The sequence below is a fragment of the Sceloporus occidentalis genome, unplaced genomic scaffold (genome assembly GCF_023333645.1).
Source record: "Sceloporus occidentalis isolate IW3139 unplaced genomic scaffold, rSceOcc1.0.p SCAF_37, whole genome shotgun sequence".
NCBI classification, from domain to species: domain Eukaryota; kingdom Metazoa; phylum Chordata; class Lepidosauria; order Squamata; family Phrynosomatidae; genus Sceloporus; species Sceloporus occidentalis.
In genome coordinates, this window is record NW_028317017.1 from 3,864,290 (window position 1) to 3,886,340 (window position 22,051).

General features: G+C 43.6%; 1 protein-coding gene across 1 annotated transcript; it reads right to left on the reverse strand.

Moving 5' to 3' along the window:
• Positions 1 to 17,743: 17,743 nt before the first annotated feature.
• On the reverse strand, positions 17,744 to 19,069 carry LOC149297751 (beta-1,3-galactosyl-O-glycosyl-glycoprotein beta-1,6-N-acetylglucosaminyltransferase 3-like). The gene has a single exon (XM_089488204.1). The coding sequence runs from the start codon at positions 19,067 to 19,069 to the stop codon at positions 17,744 to 17,746; it is 1,326 nt and encodes a 441-aa protein (XP_089344330.1).
• Between the last annotated feature and the right edge of the window lie 2,982 nt (positions 19,070 to 22,051).

Consider the following 22,051-nt stretch of genomic DNA (forward strand, 5'->3'; position numbering starts at 1 on the left):
CATCATATATTGCCATGATACAAAATAAATGAGACCTTTGAGGAACTTATGTTACTTTGCATCTTTTTTTCAACACACCCAATAAAAGGTATTAATGTTGAATAAAAACGTTATTGTTTATTGTTGGCTAATAATGATATACATTTTTGTCATCATATGAACAGAGTCTACTTAAACAGTTTAAACAGACCTAAAATCCTTCTGCGGTAAACAAGCATCATAATGTTATTTCCTTTCCCTTCATGCGGTGTTATCACAAGTTTTAACTGGTAAACAAGGTTTGTTGTTGCTAGAACTTGTTTCATTAAGCAAATATTTGTGCCCCCATATAATGGCAGAATTTTTGCCTTGAATCAGGGTATTAATAATATCTTCTGATCTGCATTAAATATAATTTATGTGAAAAAATAATAAATTTTATATTAGTTCTTGTTGACAAAAACCCAACAATAAAAACGTTTCAGCTATGTTTCACTATGCACCTGAATAACCATAAACCGACATGACATTTCCATACAATGTTTTATACCTCAGAGTTTCCTCCAAACATTGAATTGCTATGTTATCCACCATGGGATCAAATTTACCAGCCAGGAGATGTTGCTGTTGAAGCAACCAATGCAAATCTCCAGATCCAAAAATACAAACGTTTTGTTGGTGAGTTCCCTTGCATGAAGGATATTGGGCACCTTTGTTGACATCTCCTTCATAAAACTCCCACTTTACTAACCTTGCAATAGATATTGCATCTGTAATGTCATATTTTGAATTATGAGGAAGAGATCCTGGAACCCCGGGTAGTCGATTCAGTGTTGCCCAGATATGTTCATTTGGACTGTATGTGTCTTTCGCCCAGTGAAGGAATGCATTTTTTTTTAAAAAACAAAAAATATCCCAAGATGTTTCTCACTGTGCAAAACTTGATGTATTAATGTAAAATGCTTCTTGCTTCCAAAATTCTTCTGTCTTGCAAACGAGTAATGTAAAATTTTCACGTTTTTCCAGTGCTAACTGAAAATATCTAAGGTTGTCCAATGAACGTTTTGAAAACTGTCACTGCTTGTCTATTGAGCGACAAAAAGAGAACAAATGAAAAACATTTATAAAGGATTATGACCATGTATTAAACAATGGTTAATTGACAGGTCATTGTGCTATTGAATGGATGTATCTGGCACATTGTCAAAGTTTAGCTTTAAGTACTCAAAGGATTATTAATTTAATAATTTCCTGATAGTTTTCCAGAATATTTTACTGTTATGTAATTTAATATTTGCTTCAAACTGTTAACATTAGAAGCATCAAGAAGTTGCATGGATGAATGCACTGGTAATTGAATATCTGGGCAGGTTCATCTGACTGTAGGTGAAGTCAACATCATGAGTTACAATACACCAGTTTAACTTGTCACCCTTGAATCATTGTTCATATTATAAATGGCTATAATGTTGAAAGGCCAGTGTGACACACAAGTTTAAAGTAACCAGATGGTTCTTTTAATTTCTTCTAGCTATAAAAAAAATGCATTTTGCAAAGCAGCGATTATTTTTATAGGTTTTCCATGTAGTTATTATTTTTAAGCACTTTAGATGCTTTGTGTGAAACTAGAGTTGCAAAACTCTTTCTCTTTCTTAAAGGAGAGCTCCAATGTTTTTTACTAGTATCAGATTACCAATTGTGCCATTTTCTTTCCTTTTTAACAGTTCCACTTTTAGGATAACTTAATGGTTGGAGGTAGTTGCATATTTGCCATTTGTATGTGTTCTGGCAGTGTGAAACAAACAGGGACTGGATGTTCTATGAAGGTATGCATAACTATTGATACGGATCTTAACCAATAACAGCTATATCACCCTAAGGTTGAGCCCTGAGGTTTGTCTGGCCTCCTGGCCATAGAAATAGACAAGCCAGAATCAGAGAATAAAGAAGCTACCTGTGGTCAGTTACAATCAACACACTGGAAGCATTCTAAACCAGTGGCGTCGGCAGGGGGGGGCCAGAGGGGGCCATGGCCCCCCCTAAATCATGCTGTGCCCCCCGGTGTGCCCCCCCAATTGAAACGCCGTCTTTTTTTTTTTTTTTTTTTATAGATCCGGAGGAGAGAGAGAGGCGCCGAGCGGTCGCTGAGGAATAAGTTCTCAGCGACCGTTCGGCGCCTCTCACTCTTTTCCGCGACCGCGAGGCCTCTGCCTTGGTCGCAGTGCCGGCATTTCAAGCCGAGCGCCGGTATATGATGTCATATCCGGCGCTCAGCAATGAAGCCGCGCACACTGCGGCAGAACCAGGAAGACAGAGACCTCGCGATCCCGCCGCTGGACTTCTACAAGCCCAAGGTAAGTGAACTTCAAAGGGGGGGGGGGAGGGTAGAGAGTGAAAAGAGGTAGATAGGAAGTGAGAAGAGGTAGATAGGGATAGATTGGGAGGGAGAGGGGGTAGTTAGGATAGATTGGGAGGGAGAGGGGGTAGTTAGGATAGATTGGGAGGGAGAGGGGGTAGTTAGGATAGATTGGGAGGGAGAGGGGGTAGTTAGGATAGATTGGGAGGGAGAGGGGGTAGTTAGGATAGTTTGGGAGGGAGAGGGAGATATTAACATATATTGGCAGCAGGGGCTAATATTAATATTAATTGGCAGCAGGGTCTAGTATTTATATTCATATTGGCAGCAGGGTCTAGTATTTATATATATATCGGCAGCAGGGGCTAATATTAATATATATTGGCTGCAGGGGCTAAGTTTATATATATATTGGCTGCAGGGACTAATAATATATATTGGCAGTAGGGGCTAATATTAATATATACTGGTAGCAGGGTCAAATATTAATATATATCGGCAGCAGGGTATAATTTTTATGTATATCGGCAGCAGGGTATAATATAAGTATATATCCGCAGCAGGGGCTAATATCAATATATATCCGCAGCAGGGGTTAATATTAATATATATCAGAAGCAGGGTGTAATATTTCTATATATTGTCATCAGCAGGGGCTAATATTACAGAATGAGAAATAACTGCCTAACGTGTGTGTGTATATGTGTGTGTATATATATATATATATATATATATATATATATAGTGTATATGTACTGTTTTATAATTGGCCCCCATACTTTGGTTCCTGGCCCCCCATGTGCCCCCCCTAAATATGAAAGCTGGAGACGCCACTGTTCTAAACTCAGATAACTGGCTAATTGAACAGGCAAAGTACTACTGTCTCAGACAGCTTAAAGGGGAAAAATAAACACCCAAGGGAGTGTCCTAAGTAACAGGGCGAGGGGTCACTCCTTTGGGATTGAGAAATGACTCTTCAGCAACAAAGCAATTGAACAAAGCCATTTGCATTCAGAGCAGATCCTAAGGAGTGGTTGGCCAGCATAGTTAGTGACAGTTATTTTAGCCTATTCTACTAAACAAAAACACCCTGACTCGTTATCATAGGCTACTGCTTGCAGTAAACTCTACAATGGCTAAGTGGTGAAACAATAGGTGTGCAGTTGGTTCAAGGCAGATCATAGCCCACTTAAATGAGCCACGAAAGTGCAGGTCTACGCTCTAACAAAGCTGCGCAGGACAAGCTGCAGCTTTGCCAAACACTGTGGACCAACAAGGAACTCCAACCCCACCCACAAAAGTGTGTGGGGGGTACTTGGGCTGAGATAATGATTGGGAAAATCTCTGATTAATAAAAGTCTACATAGAAATGGACTTCATAGCTTAGTGTGATGATTTTGCTTGGAAAGTCATCCAAAATATCATGACTGACAACAATGGCAGCCTCCACGTTTAAACCAAAAAGAGGTAACAAAAGAAAACAAGCTTCTTCATTACTGTATATACCTGTTACCTACCCACCGCTGCATTGCCGAGGGAGACCTCCTACTAGCTCCATGCACACCGGCCTGTCTGCTGTGCTGCCAGGGGAGATGTCCTACCAGCACCAAGTCCCTTGCCCTCTGGCAGCCCCCTCCAACTTCCTTTGAATACTGTGGCCAGCTGTGTCCTCACACGTAGTTGCGCCACACACAAAATGGCAGGGACGGAGAGAAGCAAATGGAGTGACGTGACTCCGCTGTTTGAATGTTGGTGTCAAATTTGGATTAGGTCCCCTTTTCCCTACTTACTCCTATATAAATCTCTCCTGTGTAGGTCACGGCTTGATTCTGATTACCCTGAAATCGTCTCCCTGACCTCAGCTTGCGACACGATTATTCTGAACTCTGCTTCCCTGACCTTGGCTTGTGACACAACTTTTCTGAACTCTGGCTTCCTGATCTCGGCTTGTTATACAACTTCCCTGGTTTCTGCCTCCTAGTCTAAGTCCTACCTGTGTGCAACTCCTTAGTTTGTCCCCGTTCTTGGAAGATCATCACAAAGTCTGACGGCCACTCAAATCCAAAAGGCTCAACCAGTGGGGGAACCAGCTGGATGGTGAAGAATTCTTCTGAGAACGACGGGCTTCCTCCTGTGGGGAAACACTGTCCTACCCTGCACCAGCGTCTCCTCTACTATGCTGTGCGTGACAATACCGTTGTATTTTATGCTGAAGTTTATTTTCTTACCATTGGACTTCCCATTTAAAATGAATCCCAAAGCACAGTGTGTGAATGATTTTCTTTGTAGATCCTTCATACTTTGAGGGGAGGGGGAATTGCCAAATCCTAAATGGCTTCTTTTATATGTTGTTTTTTTTTGTTTGGACTGATCCTTTCTGATAACCAGATTTAATAAAAAATATTTTGTGGGCAAAACAATATCTTGAAAAAATATTATCAGAGGAATAATCTGCAGTGAATAACATAGAAGTAAACTGAAAAAGAGGTTTGATAGGAACACAGATGGATTTCGATGTACATTCATCACAAAGTACCGTATTGGCTCGAATATAGGCCGCACCCGAATATAGGCCGCACCCTTAAAGTTTGGTGCTGTTTTAAAGAAAAAAATATTTAAAAAGAAAGAATGCACATTAGTGAAATGGTAAAACAGTATTTTATCTATTGAACAGGAATACATGTATTTTAACATTTTTGGTAACTATTATACAGTTTGTCAGCATTATATACAGACAGAAAACCAATAGCCATTTTAAGGTCCCCCCTTAATTCATAATGTACCTTACTTATAGATATTCCCCTCTGCCCCCTGATATGCCACTCTGCCCCCCTGTAATGCTTTATAACCCCTGATATGCCACTCTGCCCCCCAGATATGCCTTACACCCACAATAAATGCCCACCTGCCACCTAGAAATGCCCACCTGCCTGCCCAGATATGCTTTATGCCCCCTAAAAGTGCCACTCTGCCGTCTAGAAGTGCCACTCTGCCTTCCTGATATGCCACTCCCCCCGACTTAACAATGCACTCCCAGACTCCCTGGTGTCTAGCGGTGCTGGCTGGACGTCTGTGCGATGTGCTCAGACAACCTCCGCTGCCGGCACTTCATCGGGCTTCTTTGATGGAGAAGCACCGGCGGAAGTCCCGGAAGCGGAGGTTGTCTACGCCCATCGCCGCAACCAGTGAACATCTGCGCGATACGCGTAGACAACCTCCGCTGCAAGCACTTCCGCCGGGCTTCTATGGTGGAGCACCGGAAGGTGCTCACCATAGAAGCCCCAGCTGAAGTACTGGCAGCGGAGGTTGTCTACGCGGATTGTGCAGATGTTAATGGCTGCCGGAGAGGAGGATCCAGGTCCCCTGCAGAACAAAAAACACCCGCCAGGCATCCGGAACTGCATGTGCCAGGCGTTGGGCGATAAGAATTGCGCACCCCTGCTCTAAACCCCGAATATAGACCGCACCCCAACTTTAAAGACCTAAAGTGGGGAGGGAAAGTGCGGCCTATATTCAGGCCAATACGGTATAGCACTCATGCATATCTTATTAAAAAATGTATTTTTCTAAATGTTGCTCCATTTATAACAGGATGGTATTTTTTAAAAAGAGTGATCATTTAAAAAATATATTGACCCCAAGTTGTCTCCCTATGCCTAAAAAGAAGGTGCCCACAGAGCTTGCACAGAGGCCTCCATACTGTTGTGATCCTCTAGGTCCGGCTATTCCCTTGGTGGTCGTATTCTGGGCAGAAGAACTTCCGCGGTAAGTGCCTCTGGTGTGGGCAGACGTGACATTTTGCATGTGCTTAATGGGAAATTAGCGGCATTGGGACAGTTTGGCCTTTGGCACTCTAGAGGTTGTGTACTATAATCCACATTATGCATGTGCAGGTGTTATAGCATAACCTTCATCAGTATACAGTTAGCCAGACATGGCATAACTCCCATCAATATATACAGAAGCCTGATAGTAGTACAAAGTAATCCAGACAAATACAGTGGTACAGCTTGACACCTACTATTATATAGTGACTTATATAGATACTGTTGGTTGTACAGCACAACTTCCATCATTATATATTGAGCCATACACTTATGATAGTACAGCATAACTCCTTAAACCATTAAATCATAAGCCAGCTGCTGAGGATGGTACAGCATAACTCCCATCATTGTATACTGAGCCTGAAGGTGGTACAATATAACTATCATCAGTATATACTGAGCCTAACAGTGGTACACCACAGCTCCCATCATTATATAGTGAACCAGAGACAGCATGACTCCTGACTCCTGTCATTATATATCCAGACTCACAAGGTAGTACAACAAAGCTTCTCACTACATACCGAGCCATTCATTGATGGTGCTACACCATAACTTCCACCACTATATCCTGAGCCAGACATTAACAGTGATACAGCATAGTTTCCATCATTATCATCATCATCTTCATTTGCATTTTGTTCCTTTTTTACTCTCACTCACACTTTCCCTCACTCTTATTTACACTGTCCCACACTCTTTTACATTCTTACTCACTCCTATTCATCCTATCTCACACTCCTCAGGCCCTCATAATTTCTCACTCACTGTTATTAAAACTCTCTCACATTCTCTCACTCTCCCACACTCACTAATTCACGTTCACCCACACTCTCTCAACTTCTCTTACACTTTCACTCACTTTTATTCATGATCTCTCACACTGTCACTCATGCTCCGCTCTCTCCCAATGTCTCCCTACCATCTCTCACAACCCCCAAAGTCCCTGTCTCCTTTCCTGCTGCTCCACTTATTCTATAGCCTCTTCTTTGTCTGTAATCTTCTTTTTATCTTTCTATATCTTTTTTTTGACTCAAATACATGGTACTGTTGCTGTTGACTTCTCAGCTTGACCTTTAACTTACTTCCAGGTTTTGCTCTTGCCTGTGGATTTTAAACTCTAGTGATCCCTGGCTTGCTTTTAGACTGTATTAAACTGTGGTAGACCTTTGTTGTCCTGGTGCCAACCATGTCACCCATGTAGCCTCACTACTTGCCTTCTAGATCAGTTCTCTGTCAACCTCACTGAATCTGTATTTTATCCGTTCCAGTAAGCTTATTACAGTTTGCTTCTCTTACAGCAATGTGATGTTGGAGTGCAATGTCCTGCTTAGAACATGGTAGCAGTAATTAGGGATACCACAAGATAAACAGGGAAACAGGGGAACAAGAATATATAAGTATTTCTCATTGTTATACATGACATATACCTCCCAACATTTAAAAATGTGAAATTGGGACACTTTTTTTTTTATTTATTGCGCTCGCAATTGCAATTTACAATGTCGCGCTTACATCGCCACGTAAAACATGCTTAATTTTTGTCAGCACAGTCATGCATATTAAAAATGACCAACACATTAAATTAAATTCCCATGAGGCTCAGCCAGACATACTGCTTCCGTGATGCCGACTGAGCATCATGGGAAGTGCAGTTAACAGTAGATAAAGCTGCAGATGTTGTGAATTACAATTCCTATGATGCTCAGACAGCCAGGTGTCCACCATGACTAGGCATCATGGGAGTTGTAATTCACAACTAACACCTTTTATATCCAGGCCCGGACTGGGACAAAACATAGGCCCGGGCATTTAAGACTGAGCAGCCCATTTTTATTTTTATTTTTATTTATTTATTTATTGTTAAAGCCCACCCTTCATGTACCATCTTTGCATTTCCCCAAATCACTTAAACATTCATGATAGACACAAACACTTATTCACTCATTCACACAAATCATTAACACATATTCATTAATGCAGTCTCACAAATCATTCAAGCAATTCATCCACACATGAGTTCATTAATTCTCATACGCATTCACACAATTCATCCACACATTTATTCATTCATTCTCGTACGCATTCACACTACCCCCTCTCCCCATCGACCCCTCCCCTTCTTATCTGCCCCTTCTCACTATGTTCCCCCTTATCACTATGTACCCCCTTCCCCACTTCTCAATATGTACCCCCTCTCACTATCTATCCCCTTTCTCACTATCTAACCCCTCTCTCCCCTCTGCCCCTTCTCACTGCACCCCCTTCCCTCACTCTACTTACCTTGTTGCCGGAGTAAGCAGCAACTGCGACCGGGCCCGCCACTCTAGGGGGCCGGGCAGCCCCCGCCAGCGCCGGCCTTAGGGGTGTGCGGCCGCACAGGGTTAAAATTAAAACATCGGGGTTTTTTTGGTGTTTTTTTAACTTTATTTAACATCCTCCATGTTAAATAAAGTTAAAAAAAACTTTATTTAACATGGAGGATGTTAAATAAAGAAAAAACAAAAAAAAAAACCCCATGTTTTTATTTAAGCCCTGTGCGGCCGCACACCCTTACGGCCGGTCCTGGTTGGGGATGCCTGGCCTCCTAGAGTGGCGGACCCGGTCGCAGTTGCTGCGGGCTTAAGGGGCAGGGGCCCCTTATGCCCTGCGATAATGCGGCCGCATAGGGTTTTAAGGTAGGGGCCTGGAGCTGCAGCTCTATCAGCCCCTACGTCAATCCGGCCCTGGGCCGCCCGGCCCACTGGGCAAATGCTCGGTGTGCCCGATGGCCAGTCTGGGCCTGGTTACATCATCTGCTTTTACCTACAGTTCACATGAGGCTCAGCCAGACATACTACTTCCATGATGCTGGCTGAGCATCATGGGAAGAGCAATCAACAGTAAAACTGCAGATGCTAGCTGTGAATTACAATTCCCATGATTCTCAGCCAGCCAGGTGTCCACCATAATGCTGGCTGATTTTGGTATCATTGGAAGAGTAGTCCACAGCAGCAGAGATTCTTTCCTTAATTAAAAAAAAAGGCTAATGTTATCCTCCCTCCCAGGACCCTTACACGCTGCCTTTACACACGACTGCCCATACACACACCTGCTTATAAACACACATGCACTGCCCTTTCACACACATATACACATTTACATACACTGCCCTTACACACGCATAAACACTTCCCTCTCACACACACACACACACACATATAAACATACACTGCACTTACACACACCTGCCTTTACACACACCCACACACATACACTGCCCTTACACACCAGCTTACAAATACCTATACTGCTCTTACATACACCTGCACACACACACAAGCTTACAAACACACACACACATATACGATATAGTGTCACATAGGGCTGCAACTAACGATTATTTTAATAATCGATTAGTTGGCCGATTATTTTTTCGATTAATCGATTAATCGGATAAAAAAAAACAATATGCAAATTTTTCGTTTATTTAAAATAATTTAATTAACTGGATGTTAAAAAACAACTTAAAATTTACATTAACATTCTTATTTTGTTATGATGTAAGAACCCAAACACAATATTTATGAAACAAAATAACCCCAAACATTCTGAAAAGAGGTGGACTATATTACTGTTCAAGAAACTTTGCCCCAGCCCTGGCACTTTGCACCCAGCACTTTGCACCCAGCACTTTGCACCCAGCACTTTGCACCCAGCCCTGGCACTTTGCACCCAGCACTTTGCCCCAGCCCTGGCACTTTGCACCCAGCACTTTGCACTTTGCACCCAGCACTTTGCACCCAGCCCTGGCACTTTGCCCCAGCCCTGGCACTTTGCACCCAGCACTTTGCACCCAGCACTTTGCACCCAGCCCTGGCACTTTGCCCCAGCCCTGGCACTTTGCACCCAGCACTTTGCACCCAGCACTTTGCACCCAGCCCTGGCACTTTGCACCCAGAACTTTGCACCCAGCCCTGGCACTTTGCGCCCAGCCCTGGCACTTTGCACCCAGCACTTTGCACCCAGCCCTGGCACTTTGCACCCAGCACTTTGCACCCAGCACTCAGTACTTTGCCCCAGCCCTGGCACTTTGCACCCAGCACTTTGCACCCAGCCCTGGCACTTTGCACCCAGCCCTGGCACTTTGCACCCAGCACTTTGCACCCAGCACTTTGCACCCAGCCCTGGCACTTTGCACCCAGCCCTGGCACTTTGCACCCAGCACTTTGCACTGTGCCCCTGCACCCAGTCTCCAACTCTGCCCTGCACCCAGCCCTGCCCCCACATTCTGCCCTGCCCCCACACTCACACCCTGCACCCACTCTGCCCTGCACCCACACTCACACCCTGCCCTGCACCCACACTCACACCCTGCCCTGCACCCAGTCTCCCACTCTGCCCTGCACCCACACTCACACCCTGCATCCCCACCCCCACTCTGCCCTGCACCCAGTCTCCTGCCCTGCCCCCACACTCACACCCTGCCCTGCATCCCCACCCCCACTCTGCCCTGCACCCACACTCACACCCTGCCCTGCATCCCCTGAAACCCCACCCCCACCCCCGCGAAACGCTCTGTGCGAATGGAGCCACTCACACAGAGCGAACCGCTCTGTGAGAATGGAGCCACTCGCACAGAGCCACTCGCACAGAGCGAATCGCTCTGTGCGAATGGAGCCACTCGCACAGAGCGATTCGCACAGACATGAAGAATACTTACCTCCGGAACGCGTCACGTAACTAAAAGAAGGCGGAGACTGCAGAAGCGGGGAACGCTCGCGGAGGTAAGTAAACAACGATTTCCGTTATCGATTATTATCGATTTTATCGATTCGTTGTTTCAGCCCTAGTGTCACACACACATAAAAAAAGTGACTGTTCCTGCGCTCTCCCTTCTATGCCAGCAGCACCTTAATTATGTGGTTTCCCATCCACATACAAATGTGAGTACCACAAAAAATAGTGCAAAACAAATATTAAGTGCGCTTAGCATACATCCACTGATAATGAAAAAAATTTATACACAACCTGTATATGTGGTCTAAAAATGGGTAGTTTCTTGATATGATATAACTTAGTATAAAAGAGAAAAAAAACAGAGAGCCCACAATAGTGTAATATAGTCAGAGCACAATCCACTTTATCAAAAGGTTGATGTCCAGCTTCCAGGACCTCGCTATGCAGGATCCTGGAAGCTGGAGATCAACCTTTTGAAAAGATTTATGAGAAGCTCATACTGATCATGGAATATGTGAGTGCAATATCTGGTTTATAAAGTGGATTGGGACAGTTGGGGGGCATGATGACATTAATCTGGCCATATATATGTGTGTGTATGTGTAATCAGAATGTAAGCAAGTAGAAACAAAACTATGCACACAGATATATATATATATATATATATATATAGTTAGGGGTGTATTAGGAAAGGAGGGTAGATATATTCAGGAGTCTGAATTTGAGTCTGAAGGGTATGGGGAGCCAGTGGAGTAATTGGCAAAGAGGCGCAGCAGATGAGGAACGGTGACAGAGAAAGATGAATCTAGCTGCAGTGTTGAGGAAAGATTGGAGCGGTGAATGGCGGAAGAGGCGGAGATCAGTAAGTAGGGAGTTGCAATAATCCAGATGGGATCTCACAAGGGAGTGGATAAGTATTTTGGTCATTTCTTTTGTGAGGGATGGGCGGATACCAATTATCATAAGCATCAGATAATGCAACCATCCATCCATGATAAAATCCCAGAAAGACAGACAGTGAGGTAAATTAGAAGAGAGGGTGAAAGGTCTGGAGAGGACAGATGTGCAAGTGAAGAGGTATAGATGGAGAAGGTTAAAGGCCCAAAAACTGAGCACTGAGGAACACCAACAGTTAATTGTAGGGAAGAGGAACAAGATGCAGTTTAGGAGACACTAGAAGTACGGTCAGAGAGGTATGATTTGAATCAGGAAACAGCTGTCACAGATGCCATATGCATGAAGGTTTTGTAGAAGAGGTTGGTCGACTGTGTCAAAGGCTGCAGAGAGGCAGGGGCGTAACTAGACGCCTCAGGGCCCGGGTGCGAGAATCTGTTAAGGGCCCCCCCACCCCCTCACCCCCCCACCCCCTCACCCCCCCAAAAAAAACCATGATTTTTACCCAACAATTTTTTTTCAACAAATTCAACAAATTCAATTTACATATTGAATCATATCTGTAAAAAAATCAAAGAAAAAGGGGCGCATGTACAAAGGGCATAATCCAGGGGTGTCCAAGTTTTTTCTGCAGTGGGCCACTTCATCAGAATTGTATACGTGCGCGGGCCGCACTCATTTTTCACTGTGACAAAAAATATGGCCTTTAATAAAATATGCAGATTAAAATAAAGTAAAATGACACAAAACCTTTACTCTTCCTCTCACTGATTTCTGGGCCTTGAAAGTTTTGCTACTACAAATTCAGGATTCCCTAGATTTATTCTAGGGATGAACTAAAATGAAAATTCTGGACCAAAACATTCAGGGTTCACTTAGCCAAAACCGAAAATGACCCCCACCTTTAAAAATAATAATAAAAACTCACATATTTAATAAAAGTAGGTAACACACAATTGGACAAAATTAGCAATATGACTTGGCATGATAGGAGTGTGATTGCTAACAGCAATCACACTCCTATCATACCCAGGCAACCAGTAAATGCTGGTACCTAGGCATGATGGGACTGTGCTCGCTGTGATTGCTGTTAGCAATCACACTCCTATCATGCCAAGTCAGCCAGTACATGCTGGTACAGGGTGGCTGTAAGTGATGTGCAGACCCCATACTGCTGGCAGCATCACTACACAAGGGGGGCAGCTAGCTAGGTTTCAGCATGTACTGGCTGACTTGGCATGATAGGAGTGTGATTGCTAACAGTAGTCACAGTCCCATCATGCCTAGGTTCCAGCACTTACACATCCATCCAGTAAATGCTGGAACCTAGGCATGATGGGACTGTGATTGCTGTTAGCAATCACACTCCTATCATGCCAAGTCAGCCAATACACGCTGGTACAGGGTGGCTGTAAGTGATGTGCAGACCCCATACTGCTGGCAGCATCAATACACAAGGGGGGCAGCTAGCCAGGTTTCAGCATGTACTGGCTGACTTGGCATGATAGGAGTGTGATTGCTAACAGCAATCACAGTCCCATCATGCCTAGGTTCCAGCACTTACACATCCATCCAGTAAATGCTGGAACCTAGGCATTATGGGACTGTGATTGCTGTTAGCAATCACACTCCTATCATGCCAAGTCAGCCAGTACATGCTGGTACAGGGTGGCTGTAAGTGCAGACCCCATACTGCTGGCAGCATCACTACACAAGGGGGGCAGCTGGCCAGGTTTCAGCATGTACTTGCTGACTTGGCATGATAGGAGTGTGATTGCTAACAGCAATCACAGTCCCATCATGCCTAGGTTCCAGCACTTACACCCTCATTCAAACACCCTCCCCACCCCCTTACCTGCACTGCAGCTTCTCGATGCTGCTCACTTCAGCAGGGGGCGCAGCCTCCCTCTGCCTTCTCTGCTAAAGCACAGAGGAAGTAGGATGTCACGTGAACTCCGCTTCCTCTGTACAGTCCAGAAGACCCTCCCACAAGTAAGTAGCAGGGCTTGAGGTGCGGCTCGCGTAAGATCGGTTGCCCTGGCTGCCGATCTTACGCGGGCCGCACCTCGAGGTCTCGCGGGCCGCATTTGGCCCGCGGGCCGCATGTTGGACGCCCCTGCCTTATTTAAAAAAAGCAGCCGCGACCCCTGCGACCCCGGTAGTTCCGCCACTGCAGAGAGGTCTAAGAGTATAAGTATTAACCCCTTAATGACAAAGACCGTACATGTACGGGGTCAAAATGCATTGTTTTCAATGGGTTTAGGGATCGCCCATTGTCCTTAAGGGGTTAAGGGGTTAAAATGGCCTTTGTTTTAGCAATGAGAAGGTCGTTAGTAATTTTAGTGAGTGCAGTTTTGTTGGAATGCTGTGGACGGAAACCAGATTGTAGAGGGTTGGGGTAAGGACGTCAGAATGGGGTAAAAAGAGATAGGACAGTACAGGGTCGAGGGGGCAGGTGGTGAGGTGGGAGGACGAGAGAAAATGGCTGAGGTTTATGCTCCTTGGTAAGCAATAGAGCCCTGTAAAAATAGATAGGACTCGCCAAAATTGGGGTACTTTGACATAGTGGCGGGCTAAGCAATATATGTGACTGAATGCCCAATATTTATGCCTAGATAGGTGCCTAGGATAGGTGCTTTTAAATAGTATTTGCTAGTGTGTGCTGATCTCGTTTTGTTGTGTGTACATGTTGGTCATTTCAGCTGCACCCCAGAATCTGAATGTGGATTATTTTTATGATGTGCTTTTCTGTATTTTCTGTGCATATAATTTACTATAGAATTTTATCAGACAAGAAAACATTTCAGCCTTCTGCTAACAACATTAACACCTTTCTAGAGTAAATAAACCTACAACAACTTTAGGTTCAAGACTCTGATAGGTGTAAACCCTATTACATCAGAATAAATTTTCCACGCGATTAAATCCCTTAAAAACACACAAAGGGCCATGACAAACATGTATTACAAATTATTTAAACAACACTTTATACCATATCTCACGTACGGTATGTTTCCTAGAATTCACATTTCCAGAAGATATGCTACAAGCAAAGATAGTCTCACTGCCAAAACCATGCAAACCACCTTACCATTGTGCAAACTTTAGGCCAATGTCTCTCTTAAATACATGTAAAATTATATGCTAAAGTAGACTGGCCTGGTTGTTGTCTCGTAAGGAACAATCAAGTTGGTTTTGTGCTCTATAGACAGCCATCAGACAAAAGGGACAGCCCAAGACATTGTGCTGCCTGGGTCGAAGGATGAAAAGCCCCCCCCTCAAAAAAGAAACAAAACATGTACACCAAAAGTGCATCCAAATCCATTATTCTATATTATGATTAATATTTTCACTCTCTCATACTCTTTTACGCAGAGCGGCCATCCGGGGGGTACAACTATTACAATTGTAAGGGACTTGGCTGTCCTGGGGAGCCTGCTTGGGGAGACAAAGTCTCTAAAAGAAAACAAAAAGCTCTTAGAGGGAGCTGTAGGAGTCCTCTCTAGTAGAGGTGTCACTAGTTTCTCAATAGTCTACTGTCACAGCATGGTGGTTGAAAAATGCTGCAAATAAGATAAGGTAAGGTGCATCTGCAATTAGACCCCAGTGCCATCTTTGCCTGCAAACAGCTTGTCAGTGCTATCTTTGCCTCAAACTGCTTATCTGTGCTGTTTACCCAACCTTCCCCACCAGACAAATAAGGCGCAACAGTATGTAGACAATTACATCAACAAATAAACAAAGGTCTCACATGACAAGGTTTTCACACTTCAGAACAATATTACAATGGATTCCTTCCTGGCACCTAGAAGCCGGAAGGTGGTAAAACAGACTAGTTGAGTTTTACTGGTTGTTCTCTCACACCAGGGAGGGATTTTATCAGTCAACTAATAATAGCAAATACCAACAATATCAGGAAACCTATACAATATAACAACATTATCCATAAATGTAACCAGGTGCAAACAGTCTGAGTAATGCTCCTTTTCAAAACAAGGGTACCCCAACTTTGTATCCAGTTTCACAGTCTTTAGAGTCTCTAGTAATTGAGGAAATGTGGCACTCTGTACCAGGGGGAGAAGTAGTCCCAGCAGACCCCTTGTACCCACCCCTTCCAAGGCCAAGGCCCAGAGTCTGTAGAGAGGAGGCTGGCCCCCAGGCCCATCTAAGAGCCCAGGGCACGCAGCCTTTTGTGACTTCCCCCTAAGGTAGACTAACCAGGTACCAGACCTCTAACTGGTCTGGAACTGAGTAAGTCGGATGGCAAACTCCAAAATTCTCCTTAATCTTTGCTATCTGCCGCTGTCGCTAGGGAGCGATGCTGCCTTCATCCCCTCCCTGGTACTCATGCTGCCGCTGGGGAACTGGGCCAGCTGCACCATGTCCAGGGTACCCACTCAGCGGCTAGGGAGTGATGCCGTCTGCATCCCCTCCCTGATGCTCCTGCTGAGGAGGTGGGGTGAATGCATCATCTCCCTCAGGCCCACTCAGCCGCTGGGAAGTGAGGTCACATACCCTCCCTTCCCTGTAGTCCTGTTGGCCATTACAGAGTGATGCCGCCCACATCCCCTCCCACCATGGTTTCATCTCCTTTATTGATTTTTAGATGATATTGCACATCGTGTAGGTCAGAATTAATGTATCCTGGATACATGTTGGAGACTGAAACATAAAACATATATGGTGGTCCTGCTCATAAATAACCAATATATATGAGATTGTGAGACAACCAGTGGATCCAAAGATAGCTTTGTAGGGATAATTACCAAGACAGAAAGCCTTATACCAATTTACATTCTTACAAGGGATGAAGCAGGAAATACTGGAGCTAGATATGTATTTGTATACACAGGAAGTATGATACTAAACAAAGACAGAATCGCTAAGATGAGATATGTAAGATAGAAGTTTTCTTTGAATTGGAACTTTTGCTTACCCATAAAAAATTGATATGAAAGAAATGTGTTGTTTTTTCAAATACTTTGAGCTTTGGCTGGGCCTGGGTCGACAGGGTTTGGTGTGTCTAGTCAGCCCTTGTATTACATGTGTTACTTTTGTTTGCCATTTATTATTTAATACATGCTCCTATTGTTTTACTGTTATAACTGTGTGTTCTAGTCATTTATTATGTTCCTGCCTGGGAAACCCATCCACACGCCTGGATGCCCAGTCAGGTGGAGGCACTGCCAATGCTATGTACCCCAACTCCCGTATAGCGGAGGCTCAGGATTTCCATGTAAAGCAGAAAGGTGTAACCGAGGAAGAGGGACAGGGGGGAATCAGCCCCCTGGGGCAAAAGTCTGTTACACTAGTAAGAGACTGCAGATACACACACGTAAACAATATACAAGTTTAAAAAACAGGGTCTGCTACTGTGCCCATTATTGTGCATATGCATTTAACCATTTCAGTGCTTACTTCAAGTACATTACAGTAGAGTCTCCAAGTACAATACAAAGGTTAAGTTCTGATCACTGTTTGTAGGCAGCAATCAGTCTATGAACTAGGCAGCTGAAAATTGCTGTTTACTACAAAGATAACAGAAGCTTGGTATGCCGGAATTAAATTGCCAAACCCCTCTAACTCCTCCCACCCCCAACCAACACAAAAATGCAATTAATACATAAATACATAATGAACAACTAAACGACTTAAAATGTTTTAAAATATTTATCTGACCTAGCCCTGCTCTGCACCTCTGTCGAGGCCCCCCCATTCTATTCAGACTCCATGGGCATCAGTCACGATCATTATGCATAACAAGAATTAATTATTACTTGAAAGTGAACATCTTTTCTTGTATAACAGCCATATGGAATTTAAAGCATGTCAGTGCAGGTGTTACAGCATACCAGCTTTCATTTAACAATGAAAATACATTTTCACAAAAATGAGTAGCCTAAATATCCCAATTTTCTGCATATTTAGACAATACATTGCAATTGCAAGATTACAGAGTGTCCTACATTTAATCAGGACAAAATGATTTGTGTCTCAGATATTCCTCAAGGCATTGAATGGCATGATCATCGACTTTGGGATCAAACTTATTAGCCAGAAGATGGTGCTGTTGAAGCATCCAATGGAGGTCCCCTGTTCCATAAACACACACTAGTCTTCTATGGATTCCTGTGCATGCAGTGTAAGGAGCTCCTTGTGACACATCTCCTTCAAGAGATTCCCACTTTACCAGCCTGGCAATTGCATTGAAGTCTGAGGTATCATATTTATGATGTTGTGGCGTGAATCCTGGCATTCCAGGAACTCTTTGCAACGTTGCCCAGAAATATTCATCAGGGCTATATGTATCCTCTGCCCATTTCATAAATGGTTTTACTATGGGGTTTTCAAAGAGTGATTTCACAAACTCTCTACTGACTACTATATATGCGTTTCCGCTAAATATGGGAACGCTTAATGGTGGGTTTTCTTTCTTGCGACTTGTCAATCTTACGCCATCATTGACTTCATGGTGATAATTCCAGCGTCTAGTTTTGAATGCTGGAGGCTTCTCAGATTCCATGCTATTTTTGCCATTCAGTGATTTCAAAGCATTAACAATCTCAGCATTGGTCTTCAATGGAAAGTCTGCCCCACATGTGTTGATAACATACTTCCACCGTACATTACTTTGCAGCAGGTCTTCCATGCAGTTTAAATCGGCTTGGACTCTTGACCAGGATGCATAGACCACTGTCTCCAGTTTAGATGCAATAAACACATTTTCAAAGCATGAAGTGATAGCTCTCACTGCTTTCTTAAACATATCTGAAGATTTTTCATCCACGTGCACACAGTAAACGTTCTGAGGAGTGTAAATTGTCCTTAGAAGTCTTTCAAACAGTTCAATGCTGTCATGGATCACCATAGAATAAGCAATGGGGAATTCTTCTTCTTCTTTACTGATACTAAACAGAATATATTTTCTGTTTGTCTTAAATACGTCACAGTCTTTTGCCAATGTTATGTAGTCTGCTTCTGTCATAAGTGTTCTATTTTTTACAATCAAGTTGTCTATTAAAGTTTTCCTTACCTCATCCTCGTTACCTCTGATAATTTTTGTGCAGTTCTTATGACCACCAGCTAATAAGTTCAACGTCTTGTAATATTTTCCCTCGCAGTAAGTGTTTCCATCATATCCATTAATGTGACTGTATAGGTTACGTTTCAGCTTCAAGGATACAATCACTGCCGTTGTGCAGACGATTAAAATACATCCAAAACCGAATAAAGTACGCAGTTTTCTGCGAAGCAGATAATTCTGAAAAACAGTTACGTTTATTATTTTACCCATTATGAAGCGTTGGCCATCAAAATTGAAGTCATATAATCCTGTGTTTCAGCAATACTTGTTGCTTCCAATCCGTAACTTGTCTCAGAGCAGAATTGCTATAGCTGAAAATGAAAGCTGCCTCACTTGTTTGGTCACTAAGCTATTAAAAGTCAATCTGTGTCGAAAAGCACTTGAAAATCTTGTTTTTCTTGTTTCTGGGATAAGGGGTTTCGAAGACCAAATTCTAACATTTAAGAACCAAAAGTAATGAGAAGATAGCTAACACACACAGGGTTGCACTGGAAATGAATGGTTTTACAAACACACGGCTTGAAAAAGGTATCTACATTTTATACAACTTTATATGGTGTAATTACTCTGAACTGCTAGTTGTATAAGTTATGTCTTGTAATAAATCAGGCCAATGTCCATTAGCAGGGGCAATTTGCTTTAACTGCATCTGTACCTATGATAAGTAAAATGTTTGGTTTTTTTTAATGGAAATATTTTATAGTGCCAGAAGGCATGGTCTGCCAAGCTAGGGGAATGGACACCCAAACTTTCAATAGGATCTCCAGGAGCTGCACTCAAATACACGCCAAGCAAAAATACTATAAAAAACGAGCAAGTGTATGCATAAAAGCCCAGCCAAACCGGATTAAATTGGCAGCCAATTTGCTCCTGATGACGCTGGAAACATCTACATCCGGTGAAACGCGTAGAGAGGTTTGATTTTCTATTTTAATCCAGTTTGGCTGGACCTTTATGTGTACACTTGCTGATTTAGTGTAGGTTGCTTTACCCCAGCAGGCACTGTGCTTGGCTTGGCTTCTCCGGTTCTCCGGGCTAAGACCCGAATCCTCCGGGTCGCAGGAGCAGGGTCTTAACACGTCCCACTCCCCACCCATTTTCCTTTTAAATGGAGGTGTTATTATCTGTAAATTTAAAGATTAAAAATATCCCAGAATCTATCACTCAGGACCACCTGTTACCCTTTCTTTTCGATTTTTTTAACTCCTTGTATCTGATTCAACCATCTCAAGGGCCCTTATTAGAAAGATATCATAGGCTTTTTAAACCAAAGGAAATACCGGCTGTATCTCCTAGAGATGTAATAATACAATTTCACTCCTTTGATCTAAAAGAAAAGATACTGAAGGCCAGAGGCGTATCTACCAAAAATAGCGCCTATGGCAAGCACTGAAATTGCGCCCCTGTCCAAATATCTAAAACCCATTTATTAGCCCCTGCTGCCCATATATATATATATATATATATATATATAAATATTAGTCCCTGTTGCCGATATATATATATATATATATATATATATATATATATAAATATTGGACCCTGCTGCCGATATATATAAATACCGTATTGGCTCGGATATAGGCCGCACCCGAATATAGGCCGCACCCTAAAAGTTAGGTGCTTTTTTAAAGAAAAAAATTTCTTAGAAAAAAAAACCACTTAGTGGAACAGATATGCTGCCACTCTGCCCCCGCGACATATGCTGCCACTCTGCCCTCCCCAGACATGCTGCCACTCTGCCCCCTGAGTTATGTTGCCACTCTATCCCTCCCTGAGATATGCACTCTGCCCCCGAGATGTGCCCCCCCCTAGACTTACCGGTGCAGACTCCCCGGGGTCTTGCAGGGCCGGCGGGGGACAGCTACGCAGTACGCGTATTAAACTTCCGGTGCTGGCACTTCCACTGTGGGCAGTGCCGGCAAGGAAGATTGTTAGCGTACATCGCCGGCTGCGGCGATGCAAGCGTTAACAACCTCTGCTGCCGGCACGTCTGCACGATGTGCTTTAACAATCTCCCTTGCCAGGACTCCCCCCGTGGGAATTCCCGGCAAGGGAGATTGTTAAAGCACATCGTGCAGATGTGCCGGCAGCGGGGGCTGTTTACGCACATCACCGCTGCCGGTGAACATCTGTACGATGCGCTTAGACAACCTCTCATGCCGGCACTCCCCCCCATTGAAAGTGCTGGCAGGGGAGGCTGTATCGGAGAGTAGGATGCAGGTCCCCTGAACCGCTGCAGGGGATCTGTATCCTAACCCCGCTGCATGTCCCGGGCGTCGGGTGCTAGACCCCGATTATAGGCCGCGCCCCCACTTTAAAGACTTAAAGTGGGGGGGAAAAGTGCGGCCTATATTCGAGCCAATACGGTATATATATATATATATACATATATATATATATATATAAATATTAGACCCTGCTGCCGATAGCAGGTATAGATCAACACACAAACCCAGATGAATTGAAATTCACTTGTGATCTCAGCACTGAAGGTGTATATCAAATAAACAGAATCAGACATACAAATCCTATATTTGCAGGTATACAATAATAATATATGAAACGTAGCATCGCAGGTATAGATCAAATAAATACATGGAAACAGCATTGCAGGTATTAATCAACTGAATAAGACATATTAACCCTGTATTTGCAGGTATACATAAATAATGTATGGAAACATAGCATAGCAGATATGGATCTACAGAATAACACAAAAACCCAGCTTTGCAGGTATAGATCAATTGGAATTCACATAAGAACACGGCATTGAAAGGTATTTAAAACCCCCTAAATTACAAGCATAGATCACAGGTTGCACACCCCAAAGCCAGCCCTGGCGTCCACACTGCCCGCATAGAACCTGACCAGCACCCAAATTACACACACATAAGATTTGCCATCTTTGTCCCCAAATAGCCCAGCACAAGTCAACTTTGTCCCTAAACAGTCCGGCCTGTGCCATCTTTGTCCCATATACACCCTGCCTGTGCCATCTTGGTCCCCAAGGCTCAAACCTCCTGCTAGTGCCATCTTTGCCCTTCCACAATTATACATCTATAATACACACAAACACTTTTACAGTCACTCACTAATTCACACTCTCATTCAGACAACTCATCCACACATTAACTCATGCTCTCCCTCATTTAGACAATTCATCCACACATTAACTCATGCTCTCCCTCA